The sequence below is a fragment of the Ambystoma mexicanum genome, chromosome 12, assembly GCF_040938575.1.
Source record: "Ambystoma mexicanum isolate Mex_15411 chromosome 12, UKY_AmexF1_1, whole genome shotgun sequence".
NCBI classification, from domain to species: Eukaryota; Metazoa; Chordata; class Amphibia; order Caudata; family Ambystomatidae; genus Ambystoma; species Ambystoma mexicanum.
Window position 1 is genome coordinate 678962728 of NC_090936.1, and position 21096 is coordinate 678983823.

General features: G+C 47.8%; 1 protein-coding gene across 8 annotated transcripts in view; it reads left to right on the top strand.

Annotated features, from left to right (window-relative positions):
- KIF21A (kinesin family member 21A) overlaps positions 1-21096 on the top strand; it is a 2335619-nt gene that overhangs the window by 566827 nt on the left and 1747696 nt on the right. For all 8 annotated transcript variants that reach the window (XM_069629214.1, XM_069629217.1, XM_069629219.1 and 5 more), the window contains exon 7: positions 16069-16184. In XM_069629214.1, coding sequence (XP_069485315.1) covers positions 16069-16184 — 116 coding nt within the window. The remainder of the gene's footprint in view (positions 1-16068; positions 16185-21096) is intronic.

Below are 21096 nucleotides of genomic sequence, written 5' to 3' on the forward strand. Positions count from 1 at the left end.
CCAACATACCCACACCTAGATAGATTTGTGAAATATTAGCCTGCATCGCATCTAGATAGGACCATGAATGTCGGCATGCCCGCACCTATGCGAAACCTGAAGACTAGCACAGGCCACACTTAGAATTGTGGAGATTGCCTGCATAACATCAAGATGGGATTGATTGAAGGATAGCAAGCCCGCGCCTAGATGAAACTTGAATGTTGGCGTGTGCCACATTTGGAATTGTGAACACCAGCCTGCGTAGCATCCAGATAGGGTTGCGAATGATAGCATGCCCACACCTGGACAGAATTCTAGACGCTAGCTGGAGCCACAACTGGATGGGACTGTGAATGTTGGCTTGTCCACACCCAGATAGAATTCTAAACATTGGCCCGCGCCGCAATCAGATAGAGTTGTAGGGGTCAATTGGTGCCACACAGACAGAACTGCAAATGCTAGCATGCCAAAGGTCAGGTAACCCACTAATCAATATAAGCTCAAACTCTGCATACTTATCTCACTCAAAAAAACTCACACAACCATCTCTTGCACAACAAGCCGCATGTACTTCACAGCACTGCAACAACACATAACCCGGACCAACAGCACACACGGCCTGTCGCCGATCCAATACCTGCACATAAGCTCAGCATATGGTGTATACCGAGTTGAAGCTGCCAACAGAACACCACTCCTCTCACTATCCTACTCCCTCTTCACCTTACTAACCCACCCCACCCTACCATTTACAGATCCGCCAGAGCACCTGGGGACCAATTCCGTTGGTGACGGTGCGTGGTACAAATACCTTTAACATTTTCCTTCCCTCTTAATTTCTTTCCTGCAGTCTCCCTTCCTTTTTCCATTTACCTTTCAATGTACCTGTATTTTACCTGTTATATTATGTTTATTAGGTTTATATAGCGCCTTAATCCAAAGCGCTGTTTACTGTATTACTTTGCCACCCGTCACTTTCCCTATTTTACGTCCCTTTATCCTTTTCTTCCCCCTTTCTTCCTTTTTCATTTGTCTCCATTGCTCCTCCTTTGCTTGCAGTTTTCTTCCACTTTTTCTTGTTTTCATTATTTCTTTTCCCCTTCTCTCATATTTGCTTCCCCTCACCACAGACTATAAATGTTGTTCTTTCTGAATGCTACAAATGACTCTTTATATTGGGACGATCTATGATTGCATTCACAAATGCTGGCATGTGTTATTTCCATTGGTCTTTCTGGGATTAGTCTACAACGGAAATGTAACACTTTTTTCATTTGGGATGCTCGGTGGCACAGTTAAATATTCATTTGGGACTGTTTGATTCAGAGGGCACCTGAATATCTGCAAGGGAATGTTGCTATTTTTGTTCGATATTAACTCCTTGCTCGCCTTGCCTTGCATTTGCACATTTGACGTCTTACAATTATGAATTCCCATTCTGCCATTGTTTGAGCTCAGTCCACTGGGTTCTGCTTGGACTATTTTGAAACAAGTAAGAACGTGTTGGTTTCATGGGAACATACTGATGAGGAAAGGAGGGGGACCTAGTTAGTGGCACAGGAGTCCAATGTGCACTGCAGCAGATGCACAGAGCAGGTTCCTGATGTAGGAAGTCGAATAGGCTGAGCTGCCGACAAACGGCAGTGGTCGGATAAGCGTCTCTCCATCGTGGAGATGAGACTCAGACCAGGAGAAGAGGCAGTGCAGATAGGCCATATGGAGTCACTGGAGAGTGGCCTAATTGGAATGGGTCTGAGAAAGAGCAGATTGGAGGACGGAGAGACCTGGGACAACGTGAAAAAAAATCAGAGGAAAAATGCTGGAGGCTGGGATCAAGCAGATTTACTGGGAAGGTCCCAATGAGGAGAACAGACTGGAGGAAGGAGGTGGTTAATGGACGAACCGATATGGGAGCGAGCGTTCAGAAGCAAGAGGGAGAAACTGTGGAGGATTCCACTGGCTAGACGAAAAGCAGTCCGATTTCTTAGAGTGTTTTGTGAAAAGTCCTCTTATACTAAAGAGAACCACTTCATTCTGAAACTTGAGGTCAGGATTCCTAGACTACACTAAGTTCTGAATGCAAGTAGAAACTGTAGGAGAGTGCAGGGCAAACGCTGAGGCCTGCTTTCACGAGGCTCACTCACTGTGACACAAGCTGTACAGGTACATGGATACTGAACTTCCCTGTCATTTGGCACTTCTTTCATTTGAGTTCATGCTATACATGATCCCGGCTTCACACCTCTGTAGACGGGAAGTCACTCCCTTCACATTCTTAAACCTGAGTGTAAACCACACTTTCATTGCATTGGTGTTTGTAAAGAGGCCTGGCTCTTACCTGTTTATCAATAATTATCACATGAGCCTTTTCAGCTCGGACGACTTGGCCTTTGTAACGCTGGCAATACCGTGCCTACATGAATCGGGAAAACATTTATAAGGCAAAGTATTCTATACCTTTGTGCATGTGACAGTGTTACTCAATATAAATACATAGATATGCTAATCAAGATATCAAACTAAAACCCCCAATAAGGCACATTCATTTGCAATGATGGCTCATTAGCACACTGAAAATGGTATCAGAAAAGGGGACATCAATTTTCAAAACATTTTGTTTATGCAAATGTCTCCTGCAACTTAATGGGAACTTTATTTTACACTTATAAGCAACAGCTATAAAGATAAAGAAACAAGAAAAAATAAGGAATTCTGCTTGGGCAAATACCACCTTACAAAGCTCTGCGTTGAGCAGATCCAGCCTTTGAGAACAAATTACTCTCTACTCTCCAAATTGAAATGCTAACAATGATTCTTATCTTGTGTTTTTGGGTGATACATAATTTTTCCCAATTGTGCATGTCCCTTAAGTTACCAGGCTAGCTATTCTTTAACGTGAACCAGCCACGCAATCTTTTGCCAGCCCCCCAAAGCTAGGACCTGACCCAGGGCCTTGCGGTACTTCTTTAACTCCTGGTTTCCCCACACCCTAGCCCAGTAAAATACAGGCCTTACTGTTAACTCCTCATCAATCGGAGGAAGATCGCATTCCATGCGAGTGGGACTCTTTGGGATACTTCGGTGGAGTAGGAGAAGTGCTTTCAAGCCTACATTTTCAGCCGTCCTCAGTAGTGTTGTGTCTGCATAGCCCCATATTTTGGCCCCCTGTATGGCTGACGCCTTCGCTTGAGCCTGATAAAGTTTAAGTACAGGTCCTACGGCCGCCCTAACATGCCTTGCGTGAAAAGATTTTATCGCACAACTTGCTTTCTGTAGCACTGTGTTGGCCTTGATTACCTGGTTCTCCCAGAGCCCCCCTTTGAAAACCGGATCCCCAGGTACTCGTACAAATCCACATGCTATAGTGCAGCCTTTCACCTGCAGGCTTAATGGTTTTGTCCTTGCCTTATTTGGTGAAAAAACCATGTACTTGGTTTTGGAAGCGTTACTTTCTAAACCCAACTCGGCACATTCATTTTGAAAAACAGCCTGGGCCCGGCGCAGACCCATCAGCGAAAAAAGAATTGGAATGCCTGCATGCCCCTAGCCACAGCAAACTGACCCGTGGTCCCTTCCCCCGCCCCAGTCCTCATCAAACGGCAGCCCTATTGTTTCCGTACAACAGTTGGATCATGGCCAGCAATTCCTCAGAGATCTTTCTGGCCCGTAAAACAGCCCAGAGAATGTCTTTTGGCACACTATCAAAAGCACCTTTCAGGTCCACAAAGACCCCATACAAGTTGGTTTTAGTAATCCTTAGATGTTCTTGAATGACTAGGTGGACCCTGTAACCCTGCTCAACTGTGCCTTTTTCCGCTTGAAAGCAGGGTTGTAAATGAATTAATTGATTGGTTTCCTCAACCCAGGCCGTTGTGGTATTGTGGGGCGATGTCAGGCCCCTCACGCAGGCACACACACACGCATCCTGCACTCTCACAGAGACACACGCCGGAGACGTGTTGCTGCTATGGTCTCCAGCGCGAACTGCCGGCCGGGACCGTCTTTGACAACGCGCATGCGCAAGCCTCGGTGTGGCCCACGCATGCGCAGTACCGCGTATTAACTACGCAACATCCCTCCTTTTTCCCCAAACAATGAACATTAATTAACAGTGTAACTTAACAACTTATTCTTCAAACATAAACGTTCCAGCACGACCACAATTACGAAGCAGGGTCCATAATAAAGTCTTGGAACCTCTGCGGCGGCTTGTGCCCTGCCCGGCTCGGGTACCTGCGTGCCTCGGCCTGAGGCACCTCTTGTGTCCCTTGAGTCTCAGCCAGTCCATCGTGTCTCAGTGGCGGTCCATCGCTTGGCTCGGGTGCCGGAGTGTCGACTTCATCCGTTTCGGCAGACCCCACACGCTTGAAAAACAAGATGTTCCTGGTGACAGTTCCACGTGCGTTGGCAGCTGTGACCATTGAGCCATTTACATGCGTCACCCCCAGAGGCTGTGTTTCGTAGGTTAACGATAACTTTCCTTCTGCTCTCCTGTTTCGCACCAGCACGGTATCCCCCACCGCAATCGGCCTCTCCTAGAGCTTCCTCCTGATCGTCTCATTTTCGTTCCGCGCCGCCCTCTCCGTTCGCACGGGACCATTTTCAATCCCCCTCGGCTGGCGGCCTTCCATTTCTGGCAGAAGCCCTCTTGGTACACGCTTGAAGAGTGCTTCGGCTGGGGTGACCCCGGTTGATTGATGGGGGGGGGGGTCGAGCGATACTCTCGAAGGAAGTCAACTAAGTTGCGTCGGAGGTCTGCGCCTCCATCTGCTGATATGCGGAACACTTTGTTGAGCGTTCGCATGAAGCGCTCTACCTCCCCATTTGCCCTTGGCCAGAGAGGTGTGATTTTCCTATGGCGTATTCCCCTCTCCTCACAATATTGAGCAAAACGTTGCCCCCAAAACGGTGCCCCATTGTCTGAGCATATCTCCACCGGAAATCCATGCGTGGCGAACATCTTCCCCAGCGCCATGATGGTGTGGTCACTTGCCGTCGATTCCACCAGTTCAACCTCCGGATAGCGGGACCACTGGTCCGTCACCACTAGAAAATAGAGCCCTTGGCCGGTGGATCCAAAATCGGCATGGACCGTCCCCCATGGCTGGTCACTTCTCTCCATGGTTTGGATTGGCGGGGCCCTCTCCACCGAGTGTGTTGCTTGGCAGGGGATGCACCTTCTCACAAACTCCTCCACTCTACTTTCCAAGTCGGGGAACCAGACCTTGAGTCTCAGTCTTGCTTTCATCTTGGCCATCCCTTGGTGCCCATTGTGTGCAAGCTGCAGAACCTTGTCAACCAGTGTTCTCGGGATGACAATCTGGTGACCCCTTAGCAGGAGGCCATCCTCGGCTACCGAGAGCTCATGGCGCGCCTTCCAGAGGGCCTGCAGGTCTTTCTGAGCCGCTGCGTTCCTTCGGGAGTTGTCCTGGAGGACCTCTCGCCATTCTCCATTTGCCATTGCAAGCTTGATCTTTGTGAACGTCTCATCCATGTTGGAGTCTTCCGCGATCTCCTGGCGGGATAGGGCAACGGGCAGCGCCGATTCGACCGCGAGATGTATTGCTTCAATACCCTCTGCTACTTCCACTGTGTCCTTTGGCCTCCCCGCACCTGGATGGCGGGACAGGTAGTCTGCCGGGTTTTCAGGGCCTGGTCGATACAGCAGTTTGACCCCGTACTCCATTAACCACAGCATCCATCTCTCTATTCTAGGCAGTGGTTTGGATGAGGTTCCGGACAAGATCGGGATGAGAGGCTTGTGGTCTGTTACCACCACGACCGGTTTACCCAAAATGTATATCCGGAAATGCCTGCACCCCCATAGGATGGCCAGAGCTTCCCGTTCAATCTGAGAGTACCGTCTCTCCGTCTCTGTTAGCGCTTTGCTGGCATATGCGATGGGCCTCATTGTTCCTTGATTGTCGGCCTGCATGAGGACAGCCCCCAGTCCTACGGGGCTGGCATCGACTACAATTTCAGACTCCCGATCCGGATTAAAGTATGCCATCGTTTCTTGTTCCGATAGGGCATTTTTGATGGTGTCGAAAGCCCTCTGTTCTTTATCCCCCCAGTTCCAGGCGATGTCGTTTCTGGTGAGCGCTCTCAGGGGTTCCGACATGGAGGCTAGATCGCAGATGAAGCGACCACAATACGTCACCATACCCAGGAAGCTTCTGATTTCAGATGGTGAGGTTGGCGGGGTCGCTTCCCGGATATCTTTCACTTTTTCGGGATCAGGTGATATGCCCCCCGCGTGGAAGACGAACCCGAAAAATTCCAGCCTGTCTCTCAGGAACTCACACTTCTCTTTGTACAGTGTCAACCCTAGGTCGCGCAGCCTCACCAGTGTGCTTTCCAGGCGCTTTAGGTGTTCAGCCTCGGAACGGGCAAAGACCAGAATGTCATCCGACATGTTCATCACTCCCTTGAGTCCAGACAGAGCTCCCCTGATGGTATTCTGGAAGACCTCTGCTGCGGAAGAAATACCAAAACTGAGCCTTTTATATTGGTATAACCCCTCGTGACTCGTAAACGTTGTAATGTAGCTTGACTTGGGGTGGAGCTCCAACTGATGGTACCCGGATCTCAAATCCAGTTTTGAGAACACTTTCGCCCCTTGAAGCTCCCCAATGATGTCGTCCAGGGTGGGTGTTATGTGGTGCTCTTTTGATCGCTAGGTTGGGAAGCCTCATGTCCACGCAGATGCGTACCGCACCCGGCTGTTTGGGCTTTGGGGCTACCACGATCGGGGAGACCCACAGGGTGGGGCCCTCTACCTTCTCAATGATGTCCTTGTCTATCAGGGATTGCAGCTCGCGTTCCACCTGTGTCCTCAGATGGAAAGGGACGCAGCGGTGTTTGTGAGCCGTTGGTCTCACAGATCCATCGATGTGGAGGCATATTGGGTCAGCCTTTAGTTTCCCTATCCCTCGGAATATCGTCTCAAAACGACTCAACACATTTTCCAAGCCAGTGTGGTAGACCGCAAATGAGAAGTGTACAATGTCCAATGCCTCAGCCGCAGCACAACTCAGAAGGGAATGCGGGCTCACATCTGTGACAAAGAACCTCACCCTTATTCGATTTTGTCCGTGAGTGACTGGGGCCACAAATACTCCTTAGATGGGGAGCGGTGTGTGTCCTCCGAAAGCGTATATATACGTGCTGTGGGCTAGGCTTGGTGGACCAGGGAGTGCGTTGTAGTGTTCCGTCGCCAGCACACAGACGGACGCTCCAGTGTCTATCAAGACTGGTGTGGGTGTTTCCCCAATGTTAACTGTGCACTTGGGTTGTCGTCTTCTGCCGGGGCCTTCAGCTATACTTGAGATGAAGAAGATTTCATCTTCCCCCTCCTCCTCCTCGGCGATGTTTAGGTCCTGCATACCTTGTTCAATGGATGATGCACCCCTCACTCTCCGAGTGCTGCCTCTGGCAACCCTTTCGGGCCCTCTCGATACTGCGACAGGTGCTGTTGCTCTGCACACCCTAGCATAATGTCCTGGTGTGTTACACCGGCCACAGGTTCTCGATTTGGCTGGACAGTCACCCATGTGTGGCAGGTCGTACCCACAATATTGGCACAAGGGAGCGTTGCTATGCCCCCCGGGGCTATCACCTCCTCTTGATGTCCACCTTGACTTTCCTAGGGTAGTGCGGCCAATTGCAAAAGCCTCACCTTCCTTTCTCCCATGCGTGACTGCATCCATTTTCGCACCCCTCGCGTCAGCCAGCTCATAGGCCCTCCCTGTGTCCAGGATCTGTAGTAGGGTCAAACCAGGTTCCCTCAATACATGCCTCCTCAGTTTACCTGAGCTGCAGCACTGCAACAACTGGTTCAGAACCATCTCCTCTTCATTTCCCCCATCTACAGGAGCTTGCCAGAACTCTGAGTCGTGCACAAAATTGATCCAATGACTCTTCCTCTTGTTGTCTTTCCGCACTCAATGCGAACCTATCAAAGTCTATATTCGCCATTGGCAGAAAGTGATCTCGGAGCGCCTGCTTCACTGCAGCATATGTCGCAACCGGAATGTTCAGAGAGACATGCATCTTGTGAACCTCGGCCCCTGCCGAGTACACCATGATTGCGATTCTTTCTTCGTCCTCGGTGATCCCCGAGGCCGTGAAGAACATCCCCAACCTCTTCACCATTAGGAGCCATTTAGGTCCCAACTTGGAAGGTGGGCCCGTGGTATCAAATTCGGGCATGGGGGCTAGTGTGCTGTTCACCCTGCGAGGGATGGGGGCAGGAGCGCCATCCTGTTCCTCCCCCATTTTTCTGCATGTTACTCACAGGTATGCGTTGAACTGCTTTGAAGATAGGGCCCCGGATCACCCTTGGCGCACTATTTTCCTCAGTGCCACTCTTCTTTCCTTTTTGTCAAAATGCCACAACCTTGCGGCTGCACAGGCTGTGGAGGGTCCAAAAATTGATGTTTTTCTGTGCAAAACGCAGGTGGCGCACAAGCACCCTCACGGGCCGCAACCACTGTGTTCCGCGCACAATCCAAGATGGCCGTCAGCCACACGTGTGGGCCCGTACCGACACGGAGCAGCGTTCTCCTCCCTAGACGCTACCGGAGTGGAGGACTGCTCGCGCGCGTCCTTGTCGCCAGTGTGGTATTGTGGGGCGATGTCAGGCCCCACACGCAGGCACACACACACGCATCCAGCACTCACACAGAGAGACACACCGGAGATGTGTTGCTGCTATGGTCTCCGGCGTGAACTGCCGGCCGGGACCGTCTTTATTGACAACGCGCATGCGCTAGCCTCGGTGTGGCCCGCAAATGCGCGGTACGGCGTATTAACTACGCAACAGCCGTTAAGCACTGTAGAGGGACCTTCCCAAACGTTTTGCCTGCTGGGTCCAATAATGAGATGGGCCGTTAGAGTAGACCCCGGGCAATTATCTCCCTTCTTGTGTATGTGAATGATCACTGCCGATGTCCAGGATTCCGGTACCCATTCATGTTGCAAGATTGCATTAAACTTCCTTATGAGGACCGGCGCCCAGACTGACGGTTCACTTTTATAAAGATCAACCAGTACCTCATCCGGACCTGGAGCTTTCTCCCCCCTCTGCGCTATTATGGTGCTCGTCACTTCTTTTATGCCTACTCAGTAGATCAGGCACCGTTTCTATTATTCGTAGTCTTCACAGTAAAGTCAGAGATACCATTACATTGCCAAACAGGCACACTAAGCCCAGATAGCACTGCCATGCCAGATTCTGTGGTAGGCTGCATATATGTGCTTCTGTGGTCTGTGTATTTTTGAGATGTGTGTTCAGTGCTTTGGACGTTTTCTATGGGAAGGCATGTGTTTGTAGTGATAGGGGAGGTTCTGTGTTTGCAGTGCTACGGGAGCTTGTGTTTGCAATAGATGCATAGACAAATAGCGGGTCATAGTAAATTTCAAGATGGTGCCTGTTATGACTAGCTAACTTAATAGCACACACACAAAGGGGGTTGGGGGGCAGGCACTGATGATGCACTTAGATATTTTTGAATAGGGTTGTTTTTTTTTTTTTTGGTTCATTTAATTCTGGTTAAGCCTGTATGGGTGAAACCTGTTAATCATGCTTTCCTGTAAAACTGTGGATTATTAAAGTTTGGTTGGAATTAAGCCACACTCTTCTGGCCCTGAAGAGTGCGGCTGATGGAAGTTTGATGCTTTCATTTTTTGCAATATAGTGTGTGCCACTTGGTTGCGTTGTCAGCACCAGCAGACTATCCAATAGTTGTGCATATCCGAAATCTTCGAGCAACCGAAGGAAAACTGGTTTCATAGTGTAATTACTAAATACTAAGAATGAATTCGAATTATTATGCATTGGGCTGGAATGGGGATAAGGTACCAGAGGTTGTGGTGCAACCAGATGGGCATGAGTATTTATCCATTGAGGGTGTGCCTGATGCCTTCTTGGTGGTGTCTGGCAAAACCAGATTGGATGAATGCTCGGTTGTGTTGAGTATTTCTCCAGTCTTGGGGGGCCTGATTCTGCCATAACCAGGTCAGGCCAAACCTTATTGGATGCATGCCCAACAGGAACGCTACATTCTGTATAATGACATTAATCTATGACCCTCCCATTAGTCTGTTTCTTTTGGTCACTGAGGTGGCTTTGGTACCTTTCATCCAAACTCCAACTTAGAAGGGATTGTGTCCTTCGACATATTCCTTATCTTTGATAGATCATCTCCCAGCTTGCTGGCCTCGGAATTTTTTTTTCAGTAGAGGGCTCTGCGCGTCGACGTCCCTCGAGCCGATGTCCCTCGACAGCCTCCATATCGGCGTCGACGTCACCACACGTATAAATAGACTTGCGCAGCGTCCGTTGCTCAGTTCCGTTTTTCCGCGCTTCGTGGGCCTCGGAATATCATTGCTCAGTTCTTCAGTCGAATATATCAATATATTCCTTGTACATACCGACTCGTACTCGATGGCTTCCTCACCCGAACCAACGACTCCACGTTCCAGCTTCAAAAAATGTCGAGACTGTGGAAAGAAGATGTCGTTGACGGATCCTCATAGGATCTGTTTGTGTTGCCTGGGAATCGAGCACCATTGTTCGGAGTGCGAGGCCTGCATGTCCATGACGGCGAAAGCCTTGAAGGAGCGTAAGGGGAAGCTCGAGAGAGGTAAGGCAGTTAAAACTTCTTCGAAATTTTCCTCGGCGGAGTCGAGACATTCGTCTCCTCGCCATCATAAAAGACACTCTCGTTCTAGGTCTCGAAGCATTTCCCATCACTCTTTGAGATCTAAGCATTCAAAAAAGAGACGTCGAAGATCCCCTTCCTCGTCTTCGTCCGTTTCCCCAAAAAGGGTCTCCTGCCCCACAAAACATAGCTCTCAGGCTGAGTGGGAGGAATTCAGGAAAAAGATGCTAAGCATCTTCGAGAAAGCAGCCTCGACCCCCTTGAAGACTGCTGAGGGTGATACCCTGGGTGAAAGACCCGAAAAATCAAAAAGCCGCGAGTTGCAGTACCCGGCGAAAGAAGTCACTCGAGAGCGTCACGAACCCTCGAGTAAAGGCAAAGTTGCGTCTTCGATGCAGTCGTCGAGGATCCCTTCAACACATAGATCGGCGTCATCGACGCCGTTATCGAAGAGTTCTTCGACTCACAGGTCAGTCGAGTCGACGCCGTTTTCGACGTCGACGCCGAGAAAGGATAAACCCACGCCCACCTCACAGCCAGTGGCCATGCCCAGAGCCTCGAGCACGAGAATGTTGTCGACAACCTCAAGTAGAATCCCGATATTCTCGAGTTCATCGAGGCCTCTACCACCTTTCTCAACGCCTTTTTCGATGGCTTCGATGGCTTCGAAGCCTTTAACGTCTGCGTCGATGACGTCAACGTTTTCTCAGCCAATCATGACAAACTTGGCTCCTTCTGCTCTGGAAATGGGATTTATACCATTTTCAAGACCTGATCACTCCAGGGTCTTATCTTCTATTTATGAAGAAGGGGAGGATTCGGATCAGGAAAGACATTTTGAGTTGCAGGGATCTGCAACTCCTGCACCAGAGGAATTTACCTCTGAGGATGGTAGGTTGAAAGACCTCCATGAAACCCTACAGGAAGCAAGTGGGTTGGACACTTCCCCAGAAGTGGAATTTGCCACACCAGACCCAGGGGAACATGCTGAAACCCCTTATAGAACCTTGATGGCAAGGATAATAGAGTTTATGGGATGGTCCACAACCTCACCTGCTTTTCAGCAAGACGACCTCACAGACATTTTGGTCAAAGGTCCACAGGAGGATCCTGTGGTGCCATTTCATGCGGCATTACAAAGGAGAATATTGGCAAACTGGGAAACACCTGAGGTAATCCCGGCAGTTAGCAAGAAATTATCAGCTAAATAGCGGGTGTCTTCTGCTGACCCAGAATATTTATCCAAACACACAACTCCGGAGAGTCTGGTTGTTCAGGTAGCTACTTCGCCAGGTAGTAAATCGGCTTACCCTACTGTTCCACAGGACACGGACGATAAGAGATATGCTTCTATGGCCAAAAAAGTATTTTCCGCATGTAGCATGGCGTTGAAATCCATCAATGCTACTTGTACGCTCGCTAGGTTCAGCCACACACTTTGGGAGTGTGCTTCACCAGCGGCTGACTGCCTCCCGGACGGAGAAGAAAGGGAAGCGTTTTTCAACATCATTAAGGATGGTAAGGATGCAATGTGCGAATCCCTTCAGACTGGCATCAATTCTGCTGACCGTATCAGCAGGGCCATGGCGGCAAGTACAACAACCAGGAGATTTGCTTGGTTGCGAACGTCTGGTTTTGCTCCAGATGTGCAAAGCAGACTCTTGAATATGCCCTTTGACGGCTCTTTGTTTGGTAAGAAGGCAGATGACAGTTTAGAAAAACTACAAACGTCAAAGGCAGCAGCAAAATCCTTAGGAGCTGCAATCCGTCAGACACCAGAACGCCCCTCAGGAACCTCTTGGAGAGGTAAGTCCTTTCGCTTCTATTCCGTATTCGAAAAGGGAAGAGGACAGCCGGTTCAAAGGAGTCCGAAGAAATTCACCCGAGGTGGACGGGGTAAAAACACAAAAGCCGCAGCAGCAGCAGGTGCCTCTTTACCCTCGGCATCTGCATCAACCGCCTCCAAACCGCTCTGAGGACTCTCCTCACAAAACACCAGTAGGGGGCAGGTTAACTCAACATCTGACGGAATGGCAGGCTATTACGTCCGAAGCTTGGGCATTGAAGACAGTTGCCCAAGGTTACTGCCTGCCATTTCTACGCATCCCTCAGTCATCCACCGGGGAACAGCTCTCTGAAAGTTCCAGATCCTCTCCTCTTGCAGGAGATTGTAGACCTGCTAGAGAAAGGTGCCATAGAACCGGTAACTGTAGCGGAGAGGAACAATGGCTGGTACTCCCCCCTACTTTCTCATACCGAAGAAAGACGGAGGACCTAAGACCTATCTTGGATTTACGAGAATTGAACAAGTTCCTCAGGAATGACAAGTTCAAGATGGTAACTCTCTCTCAGATCCTTCAGGCCCTTCAGCTCCAGGACTGGCTGGTATCTCTGGACCTCCAGGATGCTTATTTCCATGTGGCAATCCATCTCAAGCACAGGAAATACCTGAGGTTCACAATTGGCGGCTCTTATTATCAATTTCGAGTTCTGCCATTTGGGCTGACCTCCGCCCCGAGGGTCTTCACCAAGCTAATGTCGGTAGTGGCTGCAAGTCTAAGGAGGGAAGGGATCCACGTCTACCCCTACCTGGACGATTGGCTGATCAGAGCTGTATATTTGGAACAAGCTCAGATCCAGCTAGATTAGGTCTGCCACTTCCTTCACAAACTGGGCTTCTCCCTCAATTTAAAGAAGTCACAGATGATGCCGTCACAGAGACTCCAGTTCATTGGAGCGGTCCTGGACACTTCCCTGGGAAAAGCCTCGCTACCAGAGGTGAGGGCTCAAGATATTCTGCAGATGGTCACCAAGTTTCAAAATGCCCAACGTCTCCCAGCCTTCGACTTTTTGAGGTTGCTAGGCCTCATGGCATCCTGCATCTTCCTTGTGCCAGAGGCTCGCCTGAGAATGAGATCTCTTCAGTGGGCACTGGTAACTCAGTGGTCGCAATTCTCAGGGAGAATGACAGACCTCCTTCAGATTCCGGACAAAGTGGCTCAAGACCTTCAGTGGTGGGCCTGCCAGAACAACATCTTGAAAGGGGAACTGTTTTGGCAACCATGGCCGGAGATAACAGTAGTCACAGATGCCTCATTCACAGGGTGGGGAGAGCAATCAGACTAGCGCTGAAGGCTTTTCTGCCATCTGTACAGGGAAAAAATGTCCTGATAATGACGGACAACACAGTGGCCATGCACTACCTCAACAAAAGAGGTGGTGTAGGATCACTGCCACTGTGCAGAGAGGCAATGCAGCTCTCGTTTTGGGCAATTCAAGAAGGAATCTCTCTATCGGCAGTCCACCTAGCCGGAGAGAAGAACTTGACGGCGGACGCTCTGAGCAGGCAGGGCACAGTCTCCCACGAGTGGGAACTAGCTGAGGAAGACCTTCAGGAGATCTTCGCCTTTTGGGGAACCCCTCAAGTGGATCTGTTTGCCACCAGTACCAACAGGAAGTGTGATCTGTTTTGCTCAAGGGAATTTCCCCCGAGAAGAGCTCTAGGGGACGCGTTCGTAGTGGACTGGGTGTTTCCACTCCTGTATGCGTTTCCACCAGTCCCTGTCATTCCTCAAATGATCAGGAGGTTGAGAAGATTCCAGAGAACCGTGATCCTAATTGCCCCAGACTGGGGCAGGAGAATGTGGTACCTGGACCTTCTGGACATGTCCATCTGCCCTCCAATTTGTCTTCCACTCAAAGAGAATCTTCTCTCACAGAAGGGAGGTCAGGTTCTCCATCCAGACATCAGAACCCTCAACCTTCACGCCTGGCTTCTGAAAGGTTGAGATACAAGGATTGGAACCTCCCTGATGACGTCATGGAAGTGTTGCTTTCGGCCGGAAGGCCATCAACAAAATCTTTATACCGCTGCCGTTGGAACAAGTTTTGCAGCTGGTGTAGAGAAGAGAATATCGACCCCTTTTCATGTGGTACACCAACGGTGTTATCCTTTTTACTCTACTTGGCAAATTCAGCCCTTCAAGTTGGCACTATCAAGGACTATCTCGCAGCGCTATCGATCTTCAAGCGCACTGCGGAGGAGCCTTCGTATTTCAAATTACCCTTAGTAATATAATTTCTAAAAGGATTGACTAATGTCTACCCTCCAAGACCTTTCCAGGTTCCTTTATGGGACTTAAATTTAGTCTTAAATTTCCTGATGGGTACTCCTTTCGAACCACTCCATTCTTGTTCGCTAAGATTTCTCATCCTTAAAACTGTCTTGTTAGTGGCTTTAACATCTGCTAGAAGGGTGAGCAAATTACAAGCTCTATCTTGTAAACCCCCTCATACAATTTTTCATAAAGACAAGGTTGTCCTACAGGTGAAGCCTAATTTCCTCCCAAAGGTGGTTTTTGAATTCCACATCACTCAGAAAATTACTTTACCTTCATTCTATCCGCCTCCCCATCCGGGGAAAGAGGAAGAAAGGCTGCATAGGCTGGACCCAAGGCGAGCTTTAAGCTTTTACATCAGCAGACTTGCTAGGATTAGGCAAGCAGACCAACTGTTCGTGGGTTACTCAGGGCACAAGCTGGGACTACCGATAACAAAACAAACCATTTCCAGATGGATTATTTTGGCCATCTTGGAATGCTACAAACTGGGAGGGAAAGAGCCCCCTCAAAATCTTAGGGCTCATTCAACCAGGGGTATCGAAGCCTCATCGGCCCTCCAAAGAGGGGTTCCGGTTTGAGACATACGTGCGGCTGCCACATGATCGTCCGCACATACCTTCACAAGATTTTACAACCTGGATTCCTCCTCTAGTCAAGAGACTAGATTTGGCAAAGCCAGATTGCATTCTGTTCATTCCTGAAAGGAAACATGCGTTTTACTCCCACCTCCAATTGCACACCACTGCTATGGGAGTCCATCAAAGATAAGGAATACGTTGGAGGACACAATCCCTTCGAAGAACAAGTTACTTCTTACCTTATAACGTTCTTTCGATGGGATGTTCCTTCGACGTATTCCTTATCGCCCCTTCCATCCATCCCCGCAGTAATACTTCCCTTGTGGTTGCAGCTTACGCCCCTTCAAGGTCAATAACCAATTCATGTAAAACAACTGTTAATGTCAAAACGGAACTGAGCAACGGACGCTGCGTGAGTCTATCCGCGTGGTGACGTCGACGCCGATACGGAGGCTGTTGAGGGACGTCGACGCGCAGCGACCTCTACTGAAATTTTTTTTCCAAGGCCAGCAAGCTGGGAGATGATCTATCAAAGATAAGGAATACGTCGGAGGAACATCCCATCGAAAGAACATTACAAGGTAAGAAGTAACTTGTTCATCTCTATACTCGGATTATAATTGTTAAATGGGTAATATCACTTTTTGAAATTAGACTGAGGTTTTTTTTTTAATGTTGTAATGTCGTCCACCATGACACATTCAAATCAATTTTCTTTTTCAGTTGGCGCTTGGTAATGTCATAAGCGCTTTGGGTGATAAGAGCAAGAGAGCTACTCATGTGCCCTACAGAGATTCCAAACTAACCAGATTGCTTCAAGACTCTCTTGGAGGAAACAGGTAAAGTACATTTTGAAACAAAATATAATGCAGTGTTTATTGCTGTTTCTCTGACTATATTTGTAAAAACATTACTAATATTTAATTGCTGTTAGCAAGCAGTCACATTTATTATTATGGAACAGAAGTACAGCGCAGAAGCAGCCAGAGAACATCATTTCCAATCTGTTGTACCAGATGTATTGTAGTTGTCATTTGTATAGCACCTTTTACCATTATTATAGTCTCAATGCACTGGTCGTGGGAACGCCCCCGGGGGACCAAAGGTCAGAGTGTCGGAGGCCACCTAGTTAGATTAGAATGTGTGTGCATATTTGGGCAAATAGGGCTTAGCAGGGCTGGTCAGGCTCCAATAGAGAGCCACCCATGAGGTCAAACATGTGGATGGGTGCTGAGAGGAGTCAGGAGATGGCGTGAGTGCTAGAGACTCGCTATGTGATCTGTGTGCCCAAATTTGTCATAGTTGTCGCTCTATTCGTGTGTGTGTGTGTGTGTGTGTAGCGTGTGTGTAGCGTGTGTGTGTGTAGCGTGTGTGTGTGTAGCGTGTGTGTGTGTAGCGTGTGTGTAGCGTGTGTGTGTAGCCATGCCTGCGGCCAGTGTCTGCTGGAGTGGTGCGTTATACGTGCCTAGCCGATTTGGTGGTGATTTGTTGTCTGTGCGCCCAATCAGTTAGTGGCTTCCTATGTCAATTCTTGCAGCTGCGATAAAACGGTTAGTGACAGCGACAGTATGCTTCAACAAATTCCAACTAGAGGAGCACAGGCTGTGTTTACATTCTCTTCTAGGTGGGTAGCATGGTCAAATCTACCCAGATCTTGTGCCTGTATTGAACCTCATCAATTGTTAAGTTTACTATGAGCGGTCCAACCTACAGTTCATCCGTGCGCGATAACCGGCCATACCTCAAGTCCATCCAATGCGATTTTGATATAGTTCTTGATTGCCTTCCCAGAGTAATGCTCAAGAAACCCCCACCTGGCCGCCTGCCCACCATGAGCAATGGACACTGGTGATTAGTTAAAATATCCAACAGAGGGCAGACCCTCAGTGTGGGGAGTCAGGTATTCCCAAAACTCAACGTGGTTCTCGGAAAACAAAACAATTCTGAAGGTTCATTGAATTACATTCTAGTTTCCATCTGCTGTTCTACAACTTCCCATAACTTCCACTTTGTGAAATCCCTGTGGAATGTTTATCACTCTGTCAGTCCCCTTGCTGTCAAAATGTTTGCGAGTTCAATTTACCACTTTGATGGAGACGGTATCATTCTGCGTCCATGTTGTCTGCCTCGCCATATCCCGCTTCCCATCTACAAAATCCAAAGAGAAACAATAAAACGGGAAGTCGGAAAGCAGAGTTAAATCTGGAAAAACAAAGTTTTTTGGGGGGAGCAGGAGTGGGTGGAGCTTTTTTTCGTACTACAGAGGCTGCTGGTAAGCTTCTGCTCTGCAGTAAAGGCTTAGGCGCAACTCATCTGAGTCAGTTTGGAGAGTTACATGGATAGATTGTGTTGGTTTGGGAAGCAATCCTAATAGGTCAGCGCCACTCTCCCATCTCCTCATAAACCCAGAAGTTCCACCTTGCCAGTGAACTATATATCGCCGCTTCTACCACACCCATGGTTTTACATGAGCAGTAGCTACCACATGCAAGGGATTGAACCATCTTCCAGGACCAAACTGCCCCAAAATGCAGTACTGGTTACTGTGTTTTTGGGGCAACAGCCGCTTAGAATAACAAAGACAAAGTCCTACAGTCACTGAGTTTATAACTGTTCCATTCATTACTCAATAGTACCTGATGAGTTCTGCACCATTGTACTGCCAATGCAGACTTCATTGGTGACCTTTCACTCGAACAAAATCCCCTTGCTGCAGAGAATGGCGTGCTATAGTCATCCTCTGAGGCAGTTTCACCTGTTTGTGAATAGAAATGATGGATCTCAGATGGTCAAGTTGGTTTCCATCTGTGAGGAACAGGCTCACAGCAGCACTCTACGGGGTGGTTATGAAGACAGCCTCATGGGGCCTCTGTATAAAACGTTGTGGTGGCTCAGTCCTGTTGTCAGATTGGACATGCTCCTTATATTGAGCCAAACTAATCCAGTCTCCTGGCAGACTTTAGCCAGTTTATTTTTCAGCACTGCTATCAGGCGCTCCACTGCACCAGTTGACTTTAGATGGTGTGAGTAGGAACGATTATGATGTATATTAAGAGCGGTAAACACTTAGTTCACTATTTTGACGAAATATGTTCCTTGATAACTGTTTATACGAAGGAGTATCCCAAATCTTGGCACACAATCTTTTATTCAGGCTTATTCTTTTTTACACAGAGAATATATTCAGTCTGAGAATCTTCAACAGCTGCTAGTAGATTCCACAAGATTGTTGCTGCAGTTAAATTCATTCTCCAGTGGCCGATGTGCTGCACATTTTATTATTGCTATTTGTTTAGGGCGCATGGTGTCCTCTAGCAGTGCATTGACATAATGATGATTTTCTTATGGGAGAACCAAAAGAGGCCAAAAACCCAGTTGTTACAACTGTCCAAAATCATGAGACTCCAAAGGCATTTCTTGAGTCAGTATATATATTCACATACTGTTGTTCAGCCAATTTACAAACCTTTCTGTAACTCAGCCACTTATGCAGACGCCACATTTGGCAATTTACCACTCTCGACTACCTCTCCTAGGTCACATACCCTGCCACCAGTCGCCCATCCTGATACCGATAACAAGACCCGTCCATGGAATGTATCAGTTCTACATTATATAGAGGGGTATCTGTCAAGTCACGTCTTGAAGTTAAAGGGAAATCTGTGATAGTTCTGTTTCGTGTGGTTTATCATCCTGGTGAGTAGGAAGCAGGGTTTCTGGATTCAACAGCGGGTTAGGCAGTTTGCGTGGAGTGGTGTCTGTGTTGCTGTGGGGACTGAATAGGAAGCACCGCCCATCCTCAACAAAACTACTCGCTCGGCGTGGAGTGCCAAAAGGAGAGTGTACTGCAGAGTGCAATTGTTTGGCAGTTGGTGGCAGTCCTCAGAAGGATTTACCTTTTGTACGAAAGGTAGGATCCTATACCTGTTCCATTATAACATCGCCAGCCTGCACCCCATTGTTTTCCCCCCTTCTTTACAGCCTTTCTTAGACAATGTGTGATCTGCTTAGTAAACCCGGCACTCCGGCGCAGTCTTTCTTTATCAGGACTCACAACAATACCGACTAACTCAGTTGACACTCTATTATGTCGATCGAGCCTAGCTGAACTCCTCTCAACGCTGTTCGTCGATTGAAAAAAGGGAGAAAAATACCCAGTAAAAGGCCTTAAGGTTTAACAAAGGCCTGTAAATAATATGACCTGCACAAATCTGCCTAATCAGGATGGAGAAGAAGATAACCCTATGGAAAAAGTGGATAATTGATTAGTTTACCAAGGTAAATGCAGAATCTACAGAGCTTACAGTACAGGTGGCACCTAATATGGCTGAAGGCATCAATGAACATGTCTTTGTCAATGATTTTAATAAACTGCTGACAGTGGAGACTGCTATCTGAAGCTGGGGCCAAGCAGGCACGGTTCAATTGGGTAACGGCTCCCCACAGGATGATACTGAAGGTGGAGTAGTTCCCGATCATAACTGTGACCCTAAAAAGGAAAGTCCCCATAATGTCATCCGATGAAATGAGGAGTGAGATAGTGGGGCTGGCTGAGCAAATTGAAACGCAAGCAGAAACCAGGAAGACTGCTTTAGACTTATTGTCTAAAGAAGGGAATCAATACCCGAAAAATAAAAACAATAAAGGGGGGACAAAACTAAATAAAAAATAAAAAGTAAAATAGCATGTGATCACGTAGATATGTTCGAGGACATTTCTAAAAAACAATCATCGCAGTTAAAGATAAAAGTTTTGATGAGATTACCTCAACGGGTCTAACAAACGTACAAGGTGAGCAAAATCATTCCGTTTCAGAGATGGCAGGGGAGTCCACTTCAACAAATCTTAAAGTGTAAAAACTGGTAAAAAGCATTTGTGGGGTGGGCGAGAGAACTAACTAGATCACCTCTGGAAATATCCAAATCGAAAACCCTGGAAAATCGAAAACCCTGAGGTCGGTGTAAAATCTCAATGAGGAACAATTGTGGATGTGCTTTGGGAAGAAGAGCTGTTAAAGTGTTGGGATATGAAGACCAAGAATTGACAGAATCAGGAGGGGAAAGTCCTGTGATGGTGGATATGGTAACTGGCAACAGACAAAATGTGTCAAATCATGGGTTTGCACATTTTGTGACTTAACACAAAGCTTTATCAATCCGACTAAATGTCTAGTACTGGAATATATTTTTTGGCAAACATGACCCCATATGTATTTTTATTTGCTCCAATGTACTGAACTTATTATATAAAATACCTGACCTAAGACAAGTTAAATCACAAGACCTTGATTTAGTTGAATTCCAAGGCATAGCAGAGAAACCAACCTGGTACTTTTACATCTACAATTGATCATATATGATCTACTCCTGTTGGAGGCAGATACATTTCTCTTTTTGGGCTATGAGCTATCAATGACCCCACATAGTAACCATGTTTACAACTGAAGTCTTGAGATACAGGTACATACATCGTAAAGGGTCTTTCAGCCGATTGAGAGTTTGGAAACAAAGGGACTTTTATCTTGTCATAACGAAAACAGGTTCTAGGAAAACTCGCTATCATGGTCTGTGGAAAAAGGAAAGCAGGTTGAGGATTGGTCGCAAGCAAGGGGCTGAGAGAGTCCACTATCTGACTCTGAAAAATTCCAAGGAGCATCTTTTAAAATAACAAAATAACTATTCTTTCATGGAACAGTAGGGCTTTCTCACACCTTTTAGGGACTGAATTTTGAATGTTCGTCATGGATAAGCC